This window comes from Silene latifolia, chromosome 2 (assembly GCF_048544455.1).
Source record: "Silene latifolia isolate original U9 population chromosome 2, ASM4854445v1, whole genome shotgun sequence".
NCBI classification, from domain to species: Eukaryota; Viridiplantae; Streptophyta; class Magnoliopsida; order Caryophyllales; family Caryophyllaceae; genus Silene; species Silene latifolia.
The window spans coordinates 115,845,152-115,863,762 of record NC_133527.1 but is presented as its reverse complement, the minus strand read 5'-3'; the positions used below and the strand labels follow the sequence as shown (position 1 = coordinate 115,863,762).

The window sequence follows — 18,611 nt, the reverse complement described above, 5'->3', positions numbered from 1 at the left end:
TATCTTCTTATTTCAATTAATCTTATATAGTTTTCCGTCAACCTATTTTCTCATCCAACAAGATCCTCGTTAGCGACCGGTGTATCGACGAACCCTACCAGCAGGGCCGGGTTCTGGACAAGGGCCCAATGTTGGGAAGGGCCCATTGGAAAAAAAAAATGAAAGTTTGGAAATTCTCAAAAGTCCAACGCAGGAAAGTCTCAACCCCAACCAAGGAAAGAATAAACTTGACTTTTGGAAAGTAATAAAAATTTTCTAGTTTTCCTAATTTGATCATCTCATTTCCTGCTTTTCAATATCTATTTTTCTGATTAGTTAATTTCTCTTCAAAACCCAAAAATCAATTTTTCTTATAAAATTTCTGTGTTACTTCAAAATGTAACACTTTTATCCTTTATAATTAGAATTTCGAAAGGTGTGAAGTATCGGTGTCTCTCCTACTCGTTATTCACTTATTCGCTAACCTCCAATCGTCTCTTCGTCGGATGTCGAACCATCTCCGTCACCTCAATCAGTCAAGGAAGCAGAGACTAGGGATGTCAATGGGGCGGGGTGGGTGCGGAGGATGAGTAACCCGCATCCGCGAACTATAATGCGTACCCACAGCCGCCCACGACCCGCAGCGGATTGAACTTTTCAAACCCGTCCCCGCCCCACGAGGAACTATTGACCTGCCAAATTACCAATCTCCTCACAATGTTCAATTTCGCCTTATTTCTCTACACAAGTTGTCGCTCAATGAGTTTAGGTGGGATATTGTCTCACAAATAAGACCATACAACCTGTTGTACAGTAGCATTATACAACAGGGTCATATATTATATATACTATATAAATCCAATTAAAAAAAATGTTGGACGCACATCTCAATTCTCAAATCTCTTTTAAACGACTCTCAATTCTCACACAACCACTTGAAACCCTTCTCTCATCTCTCTTAAGCGACTCTTAATTCTCAAATCTCAATCGCATCACAATTTAGGGGTTTAGGGTTAGGGTTTTCTGTAATCTCTCTTAAACGAATAGTCACCTTCCTCTTTTTTCCTAATTCTCATTCCAAAATAATGGTGAAAGGGAAGCAATTGACATTAGTATTAAAGAGGAAAAAGGCATCTAACAATATTTCAGTGAACGAGATGCAATTTACACCATCAAGACGGAAAAATACATCAAACAATAATTTGAGGTAAATTTCTACACCAATCATACGAACTATTATTAAAAGAATACGAGCTAAAAAATACGAGCACATAAGAATACGGGCTATTAAGATAATAATACGAGCTAATATAAAAAAAAAAATAAGAGCTTAAATCACATAAGAATACGAGCTATTAAGATAAGAATACGAGCTAATGAAAAAAGAATACGAGCTTAAAAATACGAGCACATAAGAATACAAGCTATTAAGATAAGAACACGAGCTAATGTAAAAAAAATACGAGCTAATGTAAAAAAAATACGAGCTTTAACTATTTTCATGCATTATAAATTTTGGATAAAAAATTTCCTTCAAGGTGATGTTCACGAGTCACGTCATATAATTTTGTTCCGCATAGTCAATTAATTATAATAATTTAAGGGAGGATGTGATTTATTAACCGGATGATGGAGGAAGATGAAGAGGAGTTAGAAAAAATATTGAAGCAGTCAGAGAGCGGAGAGCGATTGGATTACGTTAATTTTTTTTTTTCAAAAGTATATTTGAAAAAAGACTAAAATAACCCTGGATGTACAATGCTATTGTACATCCAGTTGTATATAGTCTTGGAACTGATATTGTCTTTATGTTACGAAGAAAATGATAACTTTAACTACAAGTGAACTTAAGTTGTATTTACACTTATATCTCTAGGAGTAAAGTAATTTGAAAAATAAGGCTACGATAAAAAAAAAAATTGAATACGGTAAGTGCATCATCGATAATAACATGTTTGTAAGAGTTTTTTTTTTTAGAAGATGATCCATTTTCCGTTAAATAAGCATTTTTTAACACCATTCTTATTTAAGACTGCTTTAACTTAAGACGGTTTTCACACCCGATCAAAATCGAAGTAGAAGTAAAAGAATGATGGATTTGATGTTAAATATTGAAAGGGATACTTCATGCAAATGAACATTTGAAATTTACAAATGCAAAACAAGAGATTAGAAAAAAGAATGAAACTAAAATAATTAATTAAAATTAAATATTGAAAAAGAAATGATTAATTAGTTTTTTTTTAGACAAATGTGTACTATCATATATAAATAAAAAGCGTAGTTTACATAAAACTATTACAATACCAAGTCGTATTACAGCTAAGAAAATGCTTGAGACGATTAAAACTGCTAGATAAAGCAACAGGAACAGAGGAGTTGATGAGGTCGTGTATCATACTCAGAAGTCGGAAGCTCCTGAATTTGAAAAGTACACCTTACAGTCTGAAAATTGAGGCGAAAATCATAGCCTCAGTCAGAGCTAGAATATGAATTTGAAGATGTGAAGAGCCAAAGCATTGAAATGCTTCATGTGCAACAAGGTCATTGCTGTAAACCTTGAACGATCCAACCGATAAGTTCTTGTGGAAAGTAACATCCGTCCGAAAATAATAAGAAATGTGTTGCGGGAAGGAGGATACAGTGTTGCTAACCTTAGTGGAGAAAATAGAGCGGGCATAGGGATTAGAATGGCAACTGAAATCATGTTGTCGAAGAGAAAAACGGGCAGTTTCAGCAATAATCTCTTCAGGGCAGACACAACTGTCTCTGAAAATCACATTATTCCGGTGTTTCCACATTGCGAACATAGTGAGAGGAAAATGCAGCAGTAGCATGTCATTATCGTCTGAGGAGTAATTGATGTAGCGTAGAAAGTTTTGAAACCAGGTTAAGAACGAAATATGAGAACCAACGTCTGACCGAATGCCAAGAAGAGTGGCAGCCCAGATACGTTTGATAAAATGGCAGTCACGGAAAAGATGGCTTAAAGTTTCAGCTTCCTCATGACAAAAAGAGCATTTTGGATAAACCGGCATACCTCGTCGAATTAAAACATCCGCAGTAGGCAAGATACCGTGAACAACTTTCCAAAGAAAAATCTTGATATGAGGTTGACAAGGTAGGCTCCAAATGAGAGACCATTTAAAATCCCGTTTAGCACGAGAGTGATGCGCGTCCGATGAGGGAAGGCAGTTTTGCAGAAGAAATGAGTAACCAGAGCATGTGGAATACCTTCCGTCTTCAGTTAATTTCCAATAGACGAAGTCATCCATAGGTTCAGGTGGGAGTTCAAGAGAGCAAATTTGTCTGGCATAGACTGTTTCGAAGAATTTAAAGATAATTTGCTTGTTCCAATGAGTCGAGTCAAGTAGAAGGTCAGCAAAAGTAATAGGGTGAGATCGGAACTTAGGCTTAAGATTAGGTTTTGTACCATGAACACAATCATCATTCTTGATATTAATCAAATTCCCATTCCCAAATTGCCAAGCAAAACCCTCCCGAAGAAGATATGTATTTTTCACAACACCTTTCCAAGCAAAAGACGAAGCCGAGTATTTAGAAATTTTTTCAGGAATAGGAAAGTATTTTCGATATTTTGGACGTAGGACAGAAGAAATAAGGGAAGCCTGGTGATGATGACAGCGCCAAAAAGTCTTGGCCAATAAAGCTTGACTAACAATGCGAGCATTTTTAATGCCAAGACCACCTTCTGTTTTTGGCAGCTGCAGAATGTCCGGGGACAACCAATGTTGAGCACGCTTATTCTGATTTTGTTTCCACCAAAAAAGATCAATTAAATAATTTATTCTCGTGGTTATCTGAAGAGGGATTGGCAGGATGGCGGCCACATGAGCAAAAGAGGCAATCAGAATAGTATTGATGAGCAGAAGCTTAGCTGGTGTTGACCAGGATAGAATTTTAGAAGTAAGGTTGTCCAAAATAAACTGAAACGCAGCAGTTTTTCTTCTGCCAAGATCGATTGGGACACCAAGGTATATTCCAAAATTTTGTTTCGAAGGTACTCGCAAAATATCAGTGACATGTTCTCGGAAATCATCCGGCGTATTTGGACTGAACTTGAAATAGGATTTTTGGTGGTTAATCATTTGACCCGAAAAAGCAGTGAAAGAGGTTAAGATATCTCGTAAAGACTCACAGGCTGATGGAGTTAACCGGAAGCACAGGAGAGCATCGTCAGCATAAAGTAAATACGAAATGGTAGGGCTATTCCAGGATAGCTTAATACCCTCAATAAAACGTAGTTCTTCCGCCTTAACAATCATGAGCGAAAGAATTTCCATGCAAAGAATAAAAAGGTAAGGTGAAATAGGGTCGCCCTGACGCAAGCCACATTGAGGAAAAATACGGGTGGAAGGAGTACCATTAATAAGCACTTGTATAGAGACGGTTTTCTGTTCCATGTTCTTAAAACCAAAAAGCTTAAGAACATGGAACAGAAAAGGCCAAGAGACTCTGTCAAAAGCTTTGTTCATATCAAGTTTGATCGCTCCAAAACACCGAGTACCACTACGCCTTTGGTTGATTTAAGAAAGAATTTCGTGTCCAATAAAACCGGTGTCGCTGATGAGTCTTCCAGGGAGAAATGCATTCTGATTTTGGCCGATAAGAGAATCAGTAACCTTGCGGAGCCTGAGAGAAATACATTTGGAAGCCGCACGGTAGATAACATTGCAAAGACTAATGGGGCGGAACTGGGATATACATTCAGGACTAGAAACTTTTGGAATAAGAACAATGTGAGTATTATTCCAGGCCGGGGGTAGATGGCCGTCATTGAGAAACCCGAGAATGGCTGATGTAATGTCCACATTTACAGTGTGCCAGAAGAGCTGGTAGAATTTAGGTGGAAAGCCATCTGGTCCCGGTGACTTGGTAGGTTTCATGTCAAAGAAGGCCTTTTTTACATCGTCTGCAGTAAAAGACATAGAAATATAAGCCTGCTGCATTGCATTTAACTGGGGAAAAGACAAGCTTTCCAGTTCCGAGAAAGAGGGTGCTGGTTGAGAAGATGTAAACAAGTGCTTGAAGTGGTTCATAATTAAAATCGAAAGGTCCGATTCAGACGAAGTCCAGGAACCATTAAAATCTTTCAGAGATATAATACGCAACCGTTTCTGTCTTGCTTTAGCTCTGTTGAAGAAAAAAGAAGTAGGAAGGCCGTCATTTAATTGGAAATCAGATTTAGCTCGTTGGTGCCAGAAGGAATGCTGGACGTGGACTTCATGCTCAGTACTTTTAAGATGTTGCAGGTATTGAGAGCCAGATTTGGAGTCACTAATTTGAGAAGCGGAGGCAAATAAATCCTGGGAAAAAGAACTACAGTCGAGCATGAACTCGTGACGATGTTGAAGAACCCATTTTAGAATACCATTACGGATTTGAGTAAGCTTGTTGTTTACAGAGGACGTAACAGGACCAGTAGAGAAGCTGTGCCAAATAGAAAGAACAAGTTTTTGAATGTCGGAGTGACTGAGACACAGAATATCCACACGATAAGGCCTCTTTGGTTTGGTAAGACGGGCTGATAAATCAAGAATAATAGGGGCATGGTCGGACAAAAAGATAAAGAGATTTTGGATATGAGCTTCAGGATAAGATAATAGCCAGTCTTGAGAAGCGTAACCACGATCAAGACGTTCTAAAATAAGGTTTGAGGAATCTCTTTTATTAGCCCAAGTAAACCTAGGACCGGAGAAAGGTAGTTCACAGAGAGGCGAATTTATTCTCCAGTCAAGGAAGGCATTCCAGCCAGTAATGCTGGATGCTCCTCCAATTTTATCACAATATTTTTCAATCTGGTTGAAGTCACCAATCATACACAGCGGAGAATAAGCGTAACAAAGCTGCTTCATTTCTTTCCAAAAACTTGCTTTAAGCTCAGTACAAGACTCACCATACATAAAAAGAGCATACCATACATAGCTCAAATTATGATCTACAACTTTACAGAGGATGAAATGTTGATCAACAACTAGAGGCAAAACATCTGATCTATCATCCCAAAGTAAAAGCAAACCACCACTTAAACCCGCAGAATTTGTACCACAAAAATTGGGCAGGTTCAGTGAGCTAGATTTACAAACACTATCCGCTAAAGAGCACTTAGTCTCTTGAAGGAAAACTATTGAAATATCGTAGTAGCGTACAGACCACTTTATGTACGGAATAATAGGGGCATCCGTACCACCCAAACCCCTACAATTCCAGGAGAAAACTTTCATCGATCTATTGGTGGCAGAAACGGGCCCGCCACAAGCCAAGGCTGCGAAAGATCATCCAAGTTGACTGGAGAAACGCGATTGGAAACCCTCTCCGCATCTGCAATCGAAGAGCAAATCTTTAGTCTTTTATTTGGGAAAGAAGGAATAAAGCCTTGAGAAGATTCAGCTTCAGAGAAGCAGGCAAAATTCCTCTTTCGAGAAGCTGTTGGAGAACTAGTGAACCTCCTAAATTCAGAATTCGAAGAAGAGGAGAAGGTTGATGGTTCCCGTGAGCTGTGAATGGAAATGTCATTGAGGAATTCTGAGAAGCCAACCATAGACGCAGGAGAGAAAGACGAGGATGCAGAAACAGTGTACTCAGACTCGAAAATACCATCAGATATTGAAGATGAAGGAGTGAAGACAGCAGACGAAACATGAGATACAGTAGGAGATGGCGACAACAAATTTTTAAAAAATCCAAAACTAACAGAAGTAAAATGACAACTTAAATGATCAAACTTCGGACCTCAGCATGCCTTCTTTGTTTGCTACTTGGCCCAATACCACTATGCCACAATAAGCATTATTATCATTATGGATCGTTAATAAATACTTTAAGGGTTTTTCTATCCTATGTCCACTAGGCATAGGATAAGAAACCTAAAAGGAGAAAGAATTAGTGGATTTTTATGGGAAATTGCAATGTCCTATTACTGTAAAAGAAAAATATCATTAATTCTTTCCTTTTTAGGTTTCTTATCCTATGCCTAGTGGACATATGATAGAAAAACCGATACTTTAATGATAACTATTTCCACATTACGTCCCCACCCTATTGGACCCCAATTCGGGGAATCGAATCGAGTTGCAAGTTTAGGTCCGCCCCTGAGTTTTGGGCCTAAGGATAAGCTAATTAATATATTTAGCTTTGGCGGTACCAAATATATATAAAGATTACTTTTGTCAAAATTTTATAAGGACGGATTGTTAATGAAAAACGTAAATAAAAGAATCAAAGAGATTTAGTAAAGATTTGAAATTTTACTACTTAAAAGTTGAAAGAGGCAATCCACCATTCGTCGATTCATACTTTGATCAGCTACTAATATTGACTTTATATTAACACACATGTAATAAATTGGATTTGGTGTAGTTGTTGCTTACTTTATCCCTTAACCATAAGGTCATGGGTTCTGCCCATGTGAATAAAGGAAACTCTTTGGTGAGCCGTTTACCTCTTCGTGAGAGCACCCGCGGCGAGGGGATTATACATTATTGTTAAAGGTGGACACCCCGGTTTACAAAAAAAAAAAAATATTAACACACACGTGTATTATTGTTGTTAACAGTATAAGTAGATCGGGGAAGTGGTGATTTAGCCCCATAAGTCTTTACAATTGTGAAATTAAGCCCTGTAACTCTCAATAAGAAAAAAGTTATACAATAACTAAACCTACTTAATAACTCTCAATAACTCTCAATAACTCTCAATAACTCTTTACAATTGGAGTAATTTAGCCCCATTACTTATACAAAAAGTTCAATTTGGCCCCAATTCAAATTCTCACCAAATTCTCCTCAAAATCTCAATAGCTAAACCTTAATTTCTAGCCCAATCTAATCTTACCTTACTCAAAAGGTAATATATTCTTGTTATTATCATTTAAATCGTCTTATTTTGTTACTAAATTGGATTAATTAGAGAAATATTTATGTTCATTAGTTGGTATATCAATCCGTCTCATTGTAGACGGACACAATCCATCTAAAGATGTAGACAGTGACCCTTTCACAAAATGCAAGTGAGAGGGCAAGTGGGAACTATCTGTCTATAACCTTAGACGGAAAGTGTCCGTCTAAAGTGAGAATTTGTGTTGGTATATTATATGGTGTCGGGGCATGTAGTGGTGGCTGGTGGTGGGTCTTTGCGTTGGGGAGATGTGATGTGTGGGGTTGGGCAGAATGCTCCTACAAGAGATGTGACAGATGGAAGTGCGGCTGCTATGGTGTTTGGGTCAGATGATGTTTTGGGGGATACCGTGGGAGAGATGGTGCAGGGAGAGCGTGAGGGTTCTGGGCATACAGGGAAAGGGGGTGTGAATGTTCAGAAGTGGCAGCGCAGGGCCAAGATGTTGAGTGTGGAGGGGTCGGAGGTCGACAGGGAGGATGGGGGTTTGATCTTGAATGAAAATCAGAAGAGGTTACGAGTGGATGATGAATTAGGGGGTGGTATATTAACGAAAAAAGCTACTTTACACAGGGATGTGTCTATATCTGAGGCGGAGGCTGACTCGAGTCAGTCCCGTCGGGCCCAATGAATCTCTTAAGCCTCAACTGCAGAGGGCTGGGCAATCCCGATGCAGTTGGAGGTCTCCGGAATCTTATCTGGAGGGAGGCCCCAGCTTTAGTTTTCCTTTGTGAAACGAAGCTGAGTAGTGTAGAGTTTGCTTTAGTTATGGCGAGTTTTGACGGGTATAGTAGTGTGTCTGTTGATAGTATGGGTCGTTCTGGAGGGCTTGCTTTTATGTGGAAAATAGATATTCATGTCACCTTTCGGTCTGCTTCTGTTCATTTTATGGATTTTGATATACGGATGGATGATCAGGATTGGAGGTGTACTGGTTTTTATGGGTGACCTGCGGTACAGGACCGTCACCTGTCTTGGTCGCTGTTACGGTCACTCGCAGCTGAGTCGCAGGGGCCGTGGCTTTGCATGGGTGATTTTAATGAAGTTCTTTTTGCTAATGAAATGAAAGGGGGTACGAGGGCACAGTGGCAAATGAATAATTTTAGGGATGCGGTGGATGTGTGTGAGCTGAGTGATTTAGGTGTGGAGGAGTATGCGTTTACCTTTGACAATGGGCAGGCCGGGGAGAATAATAGGCAATGTCGGATTGATCGAGCAATGAAAAACGAAGGATGGAGGGAACTTTTTCCTTATGCAAAGGTAGTTCATTTAGGGCGGGAGTGGTCTGATCATTCTCCTATTAAAGTAGTGCTGGATGGTAGAGAGGGTATGGATGGGCGTTCTAAGCGGAATTTCCGTTTTGAACAGATATGGGTTGGCGAAGAGGGGTGTGAAGATACAATAAGGCGAGCTTGGGAGAGAGTGACTGGGATGTTGTCGATACGATTTCTAGGTGTGCTAGGGAGCTGCAGAAGTGGAAAGGAGTGAGTATTGGTAAGATTATGAGGGATATTAATAGAAAAAGGAAGAGGCTTGAGTGGCTAAATGTAAATGAGAGATCAGTAATTAATGTACGGGAAAGGAAAGTTGTTATGAGGGAGTTGAATGATTTACTTAAGCAGGAAGAGATTTTTTGGTGTCAACGTTCTCGGGCATTATGGTTAAGAGAGGGGGACCGGAATACTAAATACTTTCATAGGAAGGCTGGGCAGCGTAAGAAAAAGAACCGGATAGACCGTGTGGTTGATGAGGAGGGACGGGTCATTACCGGGGAGAGGGGTATACAGGCGGCAGCAGTGAAGCATTTTGGTTCGTTGTTTACGTCCACCATGCCGGTGGGTTTCAGCGAGTTATTGGATGGTGTGCGGGATTGGGTTACGGGGGCGATGAGTGCAGTGTTTGAGGACGTGTATAGAGGAGAGGAAGTATTCGATGCGCTGCAACAAATGCATCCGTTGAAGGCTCCTGGGCCTGATGGGATGAATGCGCTTTTTTATCAGACATATTGGCATATTGTAGGTCCATCTATTACTCGGTTGGTGTTGCGGATTCTAAATGGAGGTGAGTTCCCTGCTGTTATTAATAAAACTCATATTGTCTTAATTCCAAAAAAGAAGGCGCCGGACAAATTTGGTGACTATCGACCGATAAGTTTGTGCAATGTTTCATATAAGCTAGTGGCGAAGGTTCTCGCTAACCGGCTTAAAATATTTTTGGCCGACTTAGTCTCCGAGAATCAGAGTGCTTTTACCCCCGGTAGGCTAATTTCTGATAATATTCTGGTTGCGTTTGAGATGTTTCATTATATGAAGAATGCCCGAAGTGGTGGGGGGCATATGGCTCTGAAGCTTGATATGGCCAAGGCGTATGACAGGGTTGAGTGGGTGTTTTTGGAAAGGGTTTTACAGGCTATGGGGTTTGCAGGGCAGTGGATTTTTAATGCCATGAGATGTGTGAGGTCGGTGTCTTATGAGGTGTTAGTTAATGGGGCTCCGTCTGAGTCTTTTGTTCCTGAGCGAGGTCTGCGACAGGGTGATCCTTTGTCTCCGTATTTGTTTATTCTCTGCGCGGAGGTGCTTTCAAGTATGATTAGGAGGAAAGTGGAGGAGGGGGCTTTGAATGGGATTCGGGTGGCACCTGGGGCACCAGTGATTTCTCATTTGTTTTTTGCAGATGATAGTATTATTGTTGTTAAGGCTAATGAGAACCAGGCGCGAGTTGTCATGGATGTTTTGAGTAAGTATGAAAGGGCGTCAGGACAACTTGTAAGTAAGGAGAAAACGACGGTATCTTTTAGCAAGGGCACGGTGGAGTGGCGAAGGGAGAAGGTGGCGAGAGTTTTGGGAGTGAAGGTTGTTGCGGAGCAGGATAGGTATCTGGGTTTACCGACGGTTATAGGGCAATCGAAGCATGCTCTCACCAAAATTGTTCGTGATAAACTTAATAATAAAATGCAAGGTTGGCGTGGTAAGTTATTTAGCAGAGCAGGGAGGGAAACTTTGATAAAGGCAATTGCCCAATCTATTCCTACCTATGCGATGAGTGTTTTTAAGTTACCAGTTAAGTTTTGCAATGAGCTTCGGTCTATTGTATCGAGATTTTGGTGGGGTTCAGCTGGAGGTGCGCGTAAGATATCTTGGTTGTCTTGGGATTTTATGTGTCGGGCTAAGGTGAGAGGGGGCATGGGTTTTCGTGATTTTGAAAATTTCAACTTGGCCCTGTTAGCGAAGCAGGCTTGGCGGTTAATTTGCGATGATGGTAGCTTGATGGTGCGGGTATTGAAGGGTAAGTACTTTCCGAATGGCACGTTTATGGATGCGCCAGTAGGGAACAATCCGAGCTATACTTGGAGGAGTATTTGTGAGGCAAAGTGTGTTATGGGATTGGGCTTAAGGAAAAGGGTGGGCAATGGAGTTGATACGCGGGTTTGGTTGGATCCGTGGATACCCAATACTTCTTCTAGGTGTGTTGTCTCGCCACGAGGGGATAATGCTCTTGAGATGAGAGTAGCGGAGCTCATGGTGGTGGGTGATTCACGGTGGGATCGAGAGAAGGTGGAGGCGGTTTTTCTGCCTTTTGAGGTGGAAAGGATTATGAGTATCCGTCTGAGTGAGCATTCTAGGGAGGATAGCTGGTGTTGGGATAAGGCGAAGAATGGGGAGTACTTGGTGAAGGAGGGGTATCGCTTGTTAGCAGCAGATGAGGGAGGGGAGGGGGAGCAGTCGGATAGTTCGATGGGAGGTTGGTTGTGGAAGGCGTTATGGGCTGCCCCGGTTTTACCGCGTATTAAAGCCTTTATGTGGCAGCTGTGTAACAATGCGTTGCCGGTCAAGGCTAATATAGCAGCACGTTTGAGAGGGGTGGATGGCTCGTGTCGTTGGTGTCATTTTGAAGCTGAGTCTTGTGTCCATGTATTGAGGGATTGTGGGTGGAATGATGATGTATGGGAAGGTGTCGGCTTAGATGTGCAAGGAATGGTTGGTGGCGGGAATGTTAGGGAGTGGGTGGAGCTGTTAATTCGTGATATGGGGGAGAAGGAGAGGGTGATGTTTATGACTACTTGTTGGGTAATATGGGAGCAGCGGAATAAGATGGTTTTTGATGGACGTGGGTGGAGTTGTGAGGCTATAGTCCTGAGAGTAATGGATATAAGCTGGGAAATGCAGTGTTGTCAAGAGGATAAAGCGGGGGCAGCGAGGGAGAGGGGGGTGTGTGGTCGGTCTTTTGGCGGGTGGGTGAGGCCGGGTGCAGGTGTATGGAAGATTAATGTCGATGCGGGCGTTAAGGAGGGTCTGGGAGTGGGAATGGGGGCGGTATGCCGAGATGAGCAAGGGGGAGTGGCGTGGGCGGTAGCTGTTCAGGAGGAGGGTGGTCGGGATGTGGCAATGGCGGAAGCAGAAGCTGTGTATCTTGGTCTCAAAGAAGCAAGACGGCTGGGGTTGCGGAATATTATTATTGAAAGTGACTGTCTTAATGTGGTCACTGATTTGCAGAAGAATAAAAAGGGCCGGAGTGATATTTGTTTGATATACGATGATATCTTTAGAATTAGTTTGTTTTTTGAGTCTGTTGTTTTTACTTATACTAGTAGATTGTCTAATATATTGGCACACGAAGTGGCTCACGCTGTTCCGTGGTCCATAGGTAGGCGATTTGGACAGATGATTTGCCTCTGGTTTTTGTTAACATTGCGGCCCTGGATTTAAGTAATATATGATAACCCGTTAGGGTTTCTTTCAAAATATATATATATATATATATATATATATATAGACATGTCAGACATGGGAGTGTTTGCTTATGATTGCTTCTGCTTTGATTTTTTTTTTTTGTTATAGAAGTTTGAAGATGAAACAACTATGTACGGAAAATGTGAAATTTTAATACGTATATGGAGAGTACAAGATTTTTTTCTTATTATTTTAAGGAGAAATTGATGAGATATTGATTTCAAGGGAGATAGGAGTATTAGATACAATTTGAATTTGGGCCAAATTTCACTTTATGTATAAGTATTAAGGCTAAATTACTCCAATTGAAAGTTATGAGGCTTAATTTCACAATTTTAAAGAGTTATGGGGCTAAATCGCCACTTCCCCAATTAGCCAATTATATCCAATCAATCATGCAGTCGATTACCTTTATCAAAAGTTAGATTTGATATACCAACCCTGTATATTAATTGAAATTTCATCACCTTTATCAAAAGTTAGATTTGATAATATACCAACCCTATATATTAATTGAAATTTCTAAGCACTTTTCCAGCATTATTACATGAAGACAAGCACATTTCGTTAACCTAACCATTATTCTACTCCAAAGTTGATGGACAATTTAAATTGAATAATAAAACTATAGACCATTTTACCCTATCAATAAATCTCCCTTATGATAGGTATATCGGTCACATACTTGTAACAGGTTAAATATCATTCACATGACTAGATAATAAGGGAGTTACAAATGACTTGTCTTTATTTACCAACGTGAGTTATTAACCCGTCACAAGCTTGTGATTATCCTTCACAAATGATAATTTGTGTTTCGTGACTTAGGCCTTTTTCTTCTAAACTTAATTTTGTTGAAGTCAATTGAACTGAAGTTATAGGAACTTAATTTTTTTAAACTAAATTTATAAGAGTTTAACTGAACTTATACCAGCTTAATTTTTTCGAATTAAATTTTGCTAACCCGAACTTATAGGAATTGAACTGAACTTATACAAACTTAACTTTTTTGAACTGATATTATAAGAGCTAAACTGAACTAAAGCGATGACTTTAATTTTTTTTTTTTTAAAAAAGAAAGAAAAAAAAAGGGCCTTAGACATTAAGATTGATTTCACGAGACAAATCAATTCAACTTGTTACTCCCAGTCCTGATCCTCTATTTATCTATTTTATTTGGGTGTCTTGCTCATTTTTTACCTTTCTAATATTGCAATAATTTTCACAAAATATCATCCACAGCTATATCTACTAATGTTCATCCCCTCACTTTGGTCTTTATGAGCAAATAAAGGTAAACACGAAAATAGCACAAGACCGTTTGAAGAATAATCCCATAAAAAAGAAGAAGAATGCCGTTTAGTTATCGTTTCTCATTTTTAATGCGTTAATTAACATGAATTATTAATAATCGGTGTTTTCGTTATGTGTGGACTTTTGACTTGTGAAATTAAAGAGGCTTCATGTGTAAAAGTCAATTACACAACTCGTCATCGCTCTTTTGCAAATTTCAACGACCCTTTTACCATTTACTCTAGTCATTTCAGCAATAAATCAAACGTTATTTTTGTTTATCAGTGTTTTTAAAACGGTTTTCTATTGAAAGTCATAATATACACGGAGTATTTCGTAATATAAAAGATATATGCAAGATGTGTCATGTTACGTACTCCATTTTTATTAATCAACAATTTACATCATAGTTACGGCGACAAATAAACGGGAACATCCACATCCAATACTCCTTCTTGAAACAGCGTGCTAAATCTAATCTTCGTTTTAATGATGGCCTTCCAACTTCTTATTTTTTTAGTAGATCCAAATCACGACAGAAGCATCTTCGGATTATTGCTTTGAAAAATGATATGGGAAATTGGACTTCCTCTGATACAGATCTTTCTCAATTGGTTATATCTCATTTCACAAGCTTATATAGTTCGAATGTTCAAGCACTCCCATCCTCTGCCCTTGAAGACTTGCCTATTCCTCAATTAAATGGTTTTAATCAAGATTATTTGTCAAGCCCCTTCTCTCCTAATGATGTGGAAAAAGCTTTTTTCTCGATGAAACCAGATAAGTCACCTGGACCAGATGGCTTTCCACCTCATTTTTATCAGCTTTACTGGGAGCTCATCAAAGAAGATATTACATCAGCGGTTCTTTTATTCCTAAATGATGGGTGCTTTCTCCCTGCATGGAATAATACTCATATTGTCCTCATTCCAAAAGTGGACTTACCAGAGTCTATTTCTCAATTTTGTCCTATCAGCCTTTGTAACGTCATATATAGGGCGGCATCCAAATGTATTGCTCTCAGGCTCAGGAATGTGATTGATGGCATTGTCGGCCAAAATCAAAATGCTTTTGTACCTGGCCGTTTAATCACTGACTGGGGTTTTCTTGGCCACGAGGTTCTTACGTATATTAACCAACGCAAAAGGGGTACTAGATGTTTTGGAGCTATCAACATGAATAAAGCTTTTGATAGGGTATCATGGCCTTTTTTATTTACAATTCTAAAGCTTTTTGGTTTCCCAAAGAAATTCAGAAAGCTTATCAAGACTTGTGTTAGGACGGTCTCTTTGCAAGTTCTTATCAATAGGACACCCTCTGGCCGAATTTTTCCTCAGTGTGGACTGCGTCAAGGTGACCCTATTTCACCCTATCTTTTTATCCTATGCATGGAGATCCTTTCCCTTATGATTACAAAAGCGGAATCTAAGGGACTCATTGAAGGTATTAAACTATCACGACATAGTCCTGCTATTTCTCATCTTTTATATGCTGATGATTCACTCTTGTGCCTCCGTCTGACTTCTTCAAGTTGTTAAACCTTGCGAAGCATCTTGAACGACTTGAGCTCTATGTCGGGTCAAATGATAAATAATCAAAAATCTTATATCAAGTTCAGCCCAAACTCTCCTGCTGATTTTAAAGAGCATATTATTGATATTTTGCAAGTGCAAGCAAAGACTAATTTTCGTTCATATCTAGGCATCCCGATCGATTTAGGCAGGATAAAAACTTCATCTTTTCAGTTTCTTCTTGACAAGATATCACACAAAATTCTCTCCTGGGGACCAGCGCATTTTTCTCAAGCGGCTAAGTTGATTCTTATTAATTCAATCCTTATGGCTTCCGTTACTTATATTGCATCTGTTCTTCCTATTCCACAGCAAATCACCTCGAAAATCAATTTTTTGATTGACCTCTTCTGGTGGAAGAATTCCCAAAAGAAACGTGCTAAGCATTGGTTACCATTTGAGCAATTACAGCTATCAAAGACAAATGGTGGTCTGGGTTTAAAAAGCGCACGACTTATTAGCCAAGCAATGTTGGCTAAAAAATTTTGGCGCTGTCACCAACATCCAACCTCACTGATCTCAGAAATTCTCTGTCCAAAATACCGGAAAGATTTTCCTATTCCTGGCAGTATTTCAAAATATTCAAACGCTTCTTTTGCTTGGAAAGGAACTGTCAAGTCCACCTTCTTACTTCGTGACGGTATTGCGTGAAAATTTGGAAATGGAAGCTTAATTGATCTAAGGAATGACGCATGGGTTCTTGGGAATAAGCCTATTTTAAAGTCCCAGTCGCAAGTGCAGACAATCAGTTTTGCGGATATTATGCTTGATTCTACTCATTGGAATTCGACAAATGTTTTCCAGTTCTTTAATAAAGCTACATCAACAAGTATTTGTGCTTTGGAACTTCCTCCTGAGCCTACAAATGACTATATATACTGGAAATTTACGGAAGACGGATTTTATTTAGCTAAGTCAGGATACTTGTTTCTTTTGGACAGAAGTCATCACTCATCTTCTTCAAACTCTCACTTTGCTTTGATCTGGAAACTTCCATGTCAACCTCACATCAAGATTTTCTTGTGGAAAATTGGCCGTCATATTTTACCCACTGCCGACATCTTAATTCGCAGAGGTTTGATTGTTGATCATGCGTGCTGTTTTTGTAATCTCGAGTCTGAAACTTTGGCACACCTTTTCCGAGACTGCTGCATAACTAAAAGACTTTGGTTTGCTAGCCACCTCGGAATTCGGGTTGATTCATCCTCCAACACACCCTTTACTGCTTGGATGAATAATTTTTTAAGTTACTTTTCGCTTTCCGGGAACCACGAACCTTATCAGCTTGATTTCATGTTCAGATCTAAGAGTGATAAATATGAAATCAACTCGACTGATGTTGCCTGCCTTCGGATCCCTTCTCTAGAGCTCATTCACCATTACTTCAAGATTGAGGTTACTTTCAACAAAAAGACGTGGCAGGGCTCTTTTCGAATCCGTTGCAATGACAATATCATTCATGAAGTTCCGAACTTCTTCTGTAATTCTCATCTTCAATGTTCCATTACCGCCTTACTTGAAGCAATGTCTCATGCCTCAGCGTGTAAGCTTCAAGATGTACTTTTCACATTCGGAAACACCAGACTCCTTCAGTTGCTTCACAAAAAGGACAAGCTTAAAGTTCCCGTTGCATTTTCTAATAGTATGATGCGTATTAAATCTTATCTTAGCTGTAATTTTAAGTGGTATATTAGTGGCTATGTGTAATGCAACTTTTCTTGATTATAATATATAGTACACTTTTGTCAAAAAAAAAAAAAAAGACAAATAAACGGAAACCATATATCCAACAAGTTACTAAGTCGAATTCACTAAAAAAATTGCAAATCGATGACGAAAGTAATAAGCAATGATTAAAACGGAGAAGATAGATGTATAACGAATATTAGAACGTAGATTTGGTTTCCCCGGCCTTTCATTTCGAGGTCATTGCACCATATTATAAACATGAAACTAAATACAGAATAATTAGAAAGACAAAAAAAAAAAAAACAATAAGCATCCAAGATATAATCAAAGGACCATCATTCGCAAGAGAACTAGAACACAAATTAAATAGCAATAAGACTTATACTAACTTGAGCCATAAGTAAGTCTCCTATAAAATAGTTTTACGATAAAACATTGTAAAATTTTACGTATATGATAAAGAGTGAAACTGTGAAAGGACCTTGATGCTCCTTATCATAGAAATATAGTGGTTGATGAAAGTTATTTTTATAAGATTATTTAGGTAAAATATGATTTGGTTTGCAATAACACTTCTATAAATCGATTTTATGTAAGAATTATTGATAACATATACGGAGTACTATATGAAGATGAAATCAAACGAAGGAATGACGTTAACGATGATAAATAATTAACATGTCTTTATCTTTTGAATAAAAAAAGACGAAGAAGAGAAGGAGAGGAAAAACAAACCAATGACGTCAACGATGGTGCGACCATTTGTGAACCTTCCGGTTGGACGTCCATTGATAAGATAATCAATCCCATATGGAAGATAATTAGCAGTGGCCATTGTTTTAAGGTCATTATTATTACCGGCATCGGATAATGAATCTCCAAATATGAAATAGCATGGAACTAGAGGTTCTCCATTAACCTTTGACGTCAAAATAGATACCAAAATGATCGAGAAAACACCAAATAATCTCCACATCTTCAAAGTTTTGTTGGAGATTATTTGGTGAAAAAATATTTATTTTTAGAGGATAGTTTCTTAACCAAGTTTAGTTTTCTCAATGCATCTATGCATGGGAGTATATATAGAGATATATAAAGGCAAATGAAATAATAGTCAAGCTGTTAAATCCGTTTCTACCGTTTCAAGATGGCCACATAATTACATTTCGATCTATAGTTAACTATAGTATCTCTCAAAATAATCAAACATTATATCACCGAGAATTGTTATCTGCCTTCTTTTTTCTATCATCTTTTCTACCTTCTTCTTCTACAATCTCTTTAAATATTACTCTCTTTGTCCCGATCATTTATCCTTTAAATTTAACTTTTAAAGTTTATATTTTGAGTCATACACTTGCCTTCCGAAAAAGATGTACAACAACCCTCTAAATTACTGAAAGTTGTGCCTTTACGGAACAAGAGATTATGCAAG

At 38.9% G+C, this 18,611-nt stretch overlaps 1 protein-coding gene across 1 annotated transcript in view; it reads right to left on the bottom strand.

Annotated features, from left to right (window-relative positions):
• The window catches only part of LOC141642907 (GDSL esterase/lipase At4g18970-like), a 36,896-nt gene extending 18,653 nt beyond the window's left edge, over positions 1 to 18,243 (bottom strand). Inside the window, exon 1 of the mRNA XM_074451899.1 lies at positions 17,912 to 18,243. Coding sequence (XP_074308000.1) covers positions 17,912 to 18,152 — 241 coding nt within the window. The 5' untranslated portion in view covers positions 18,153 to 18,243. The remainder of the gene's footprint in view (positions 1 to 17,911) is intronic.
• Positions 18,244 to 18,611: the final 368 nt, after the last annotated feature.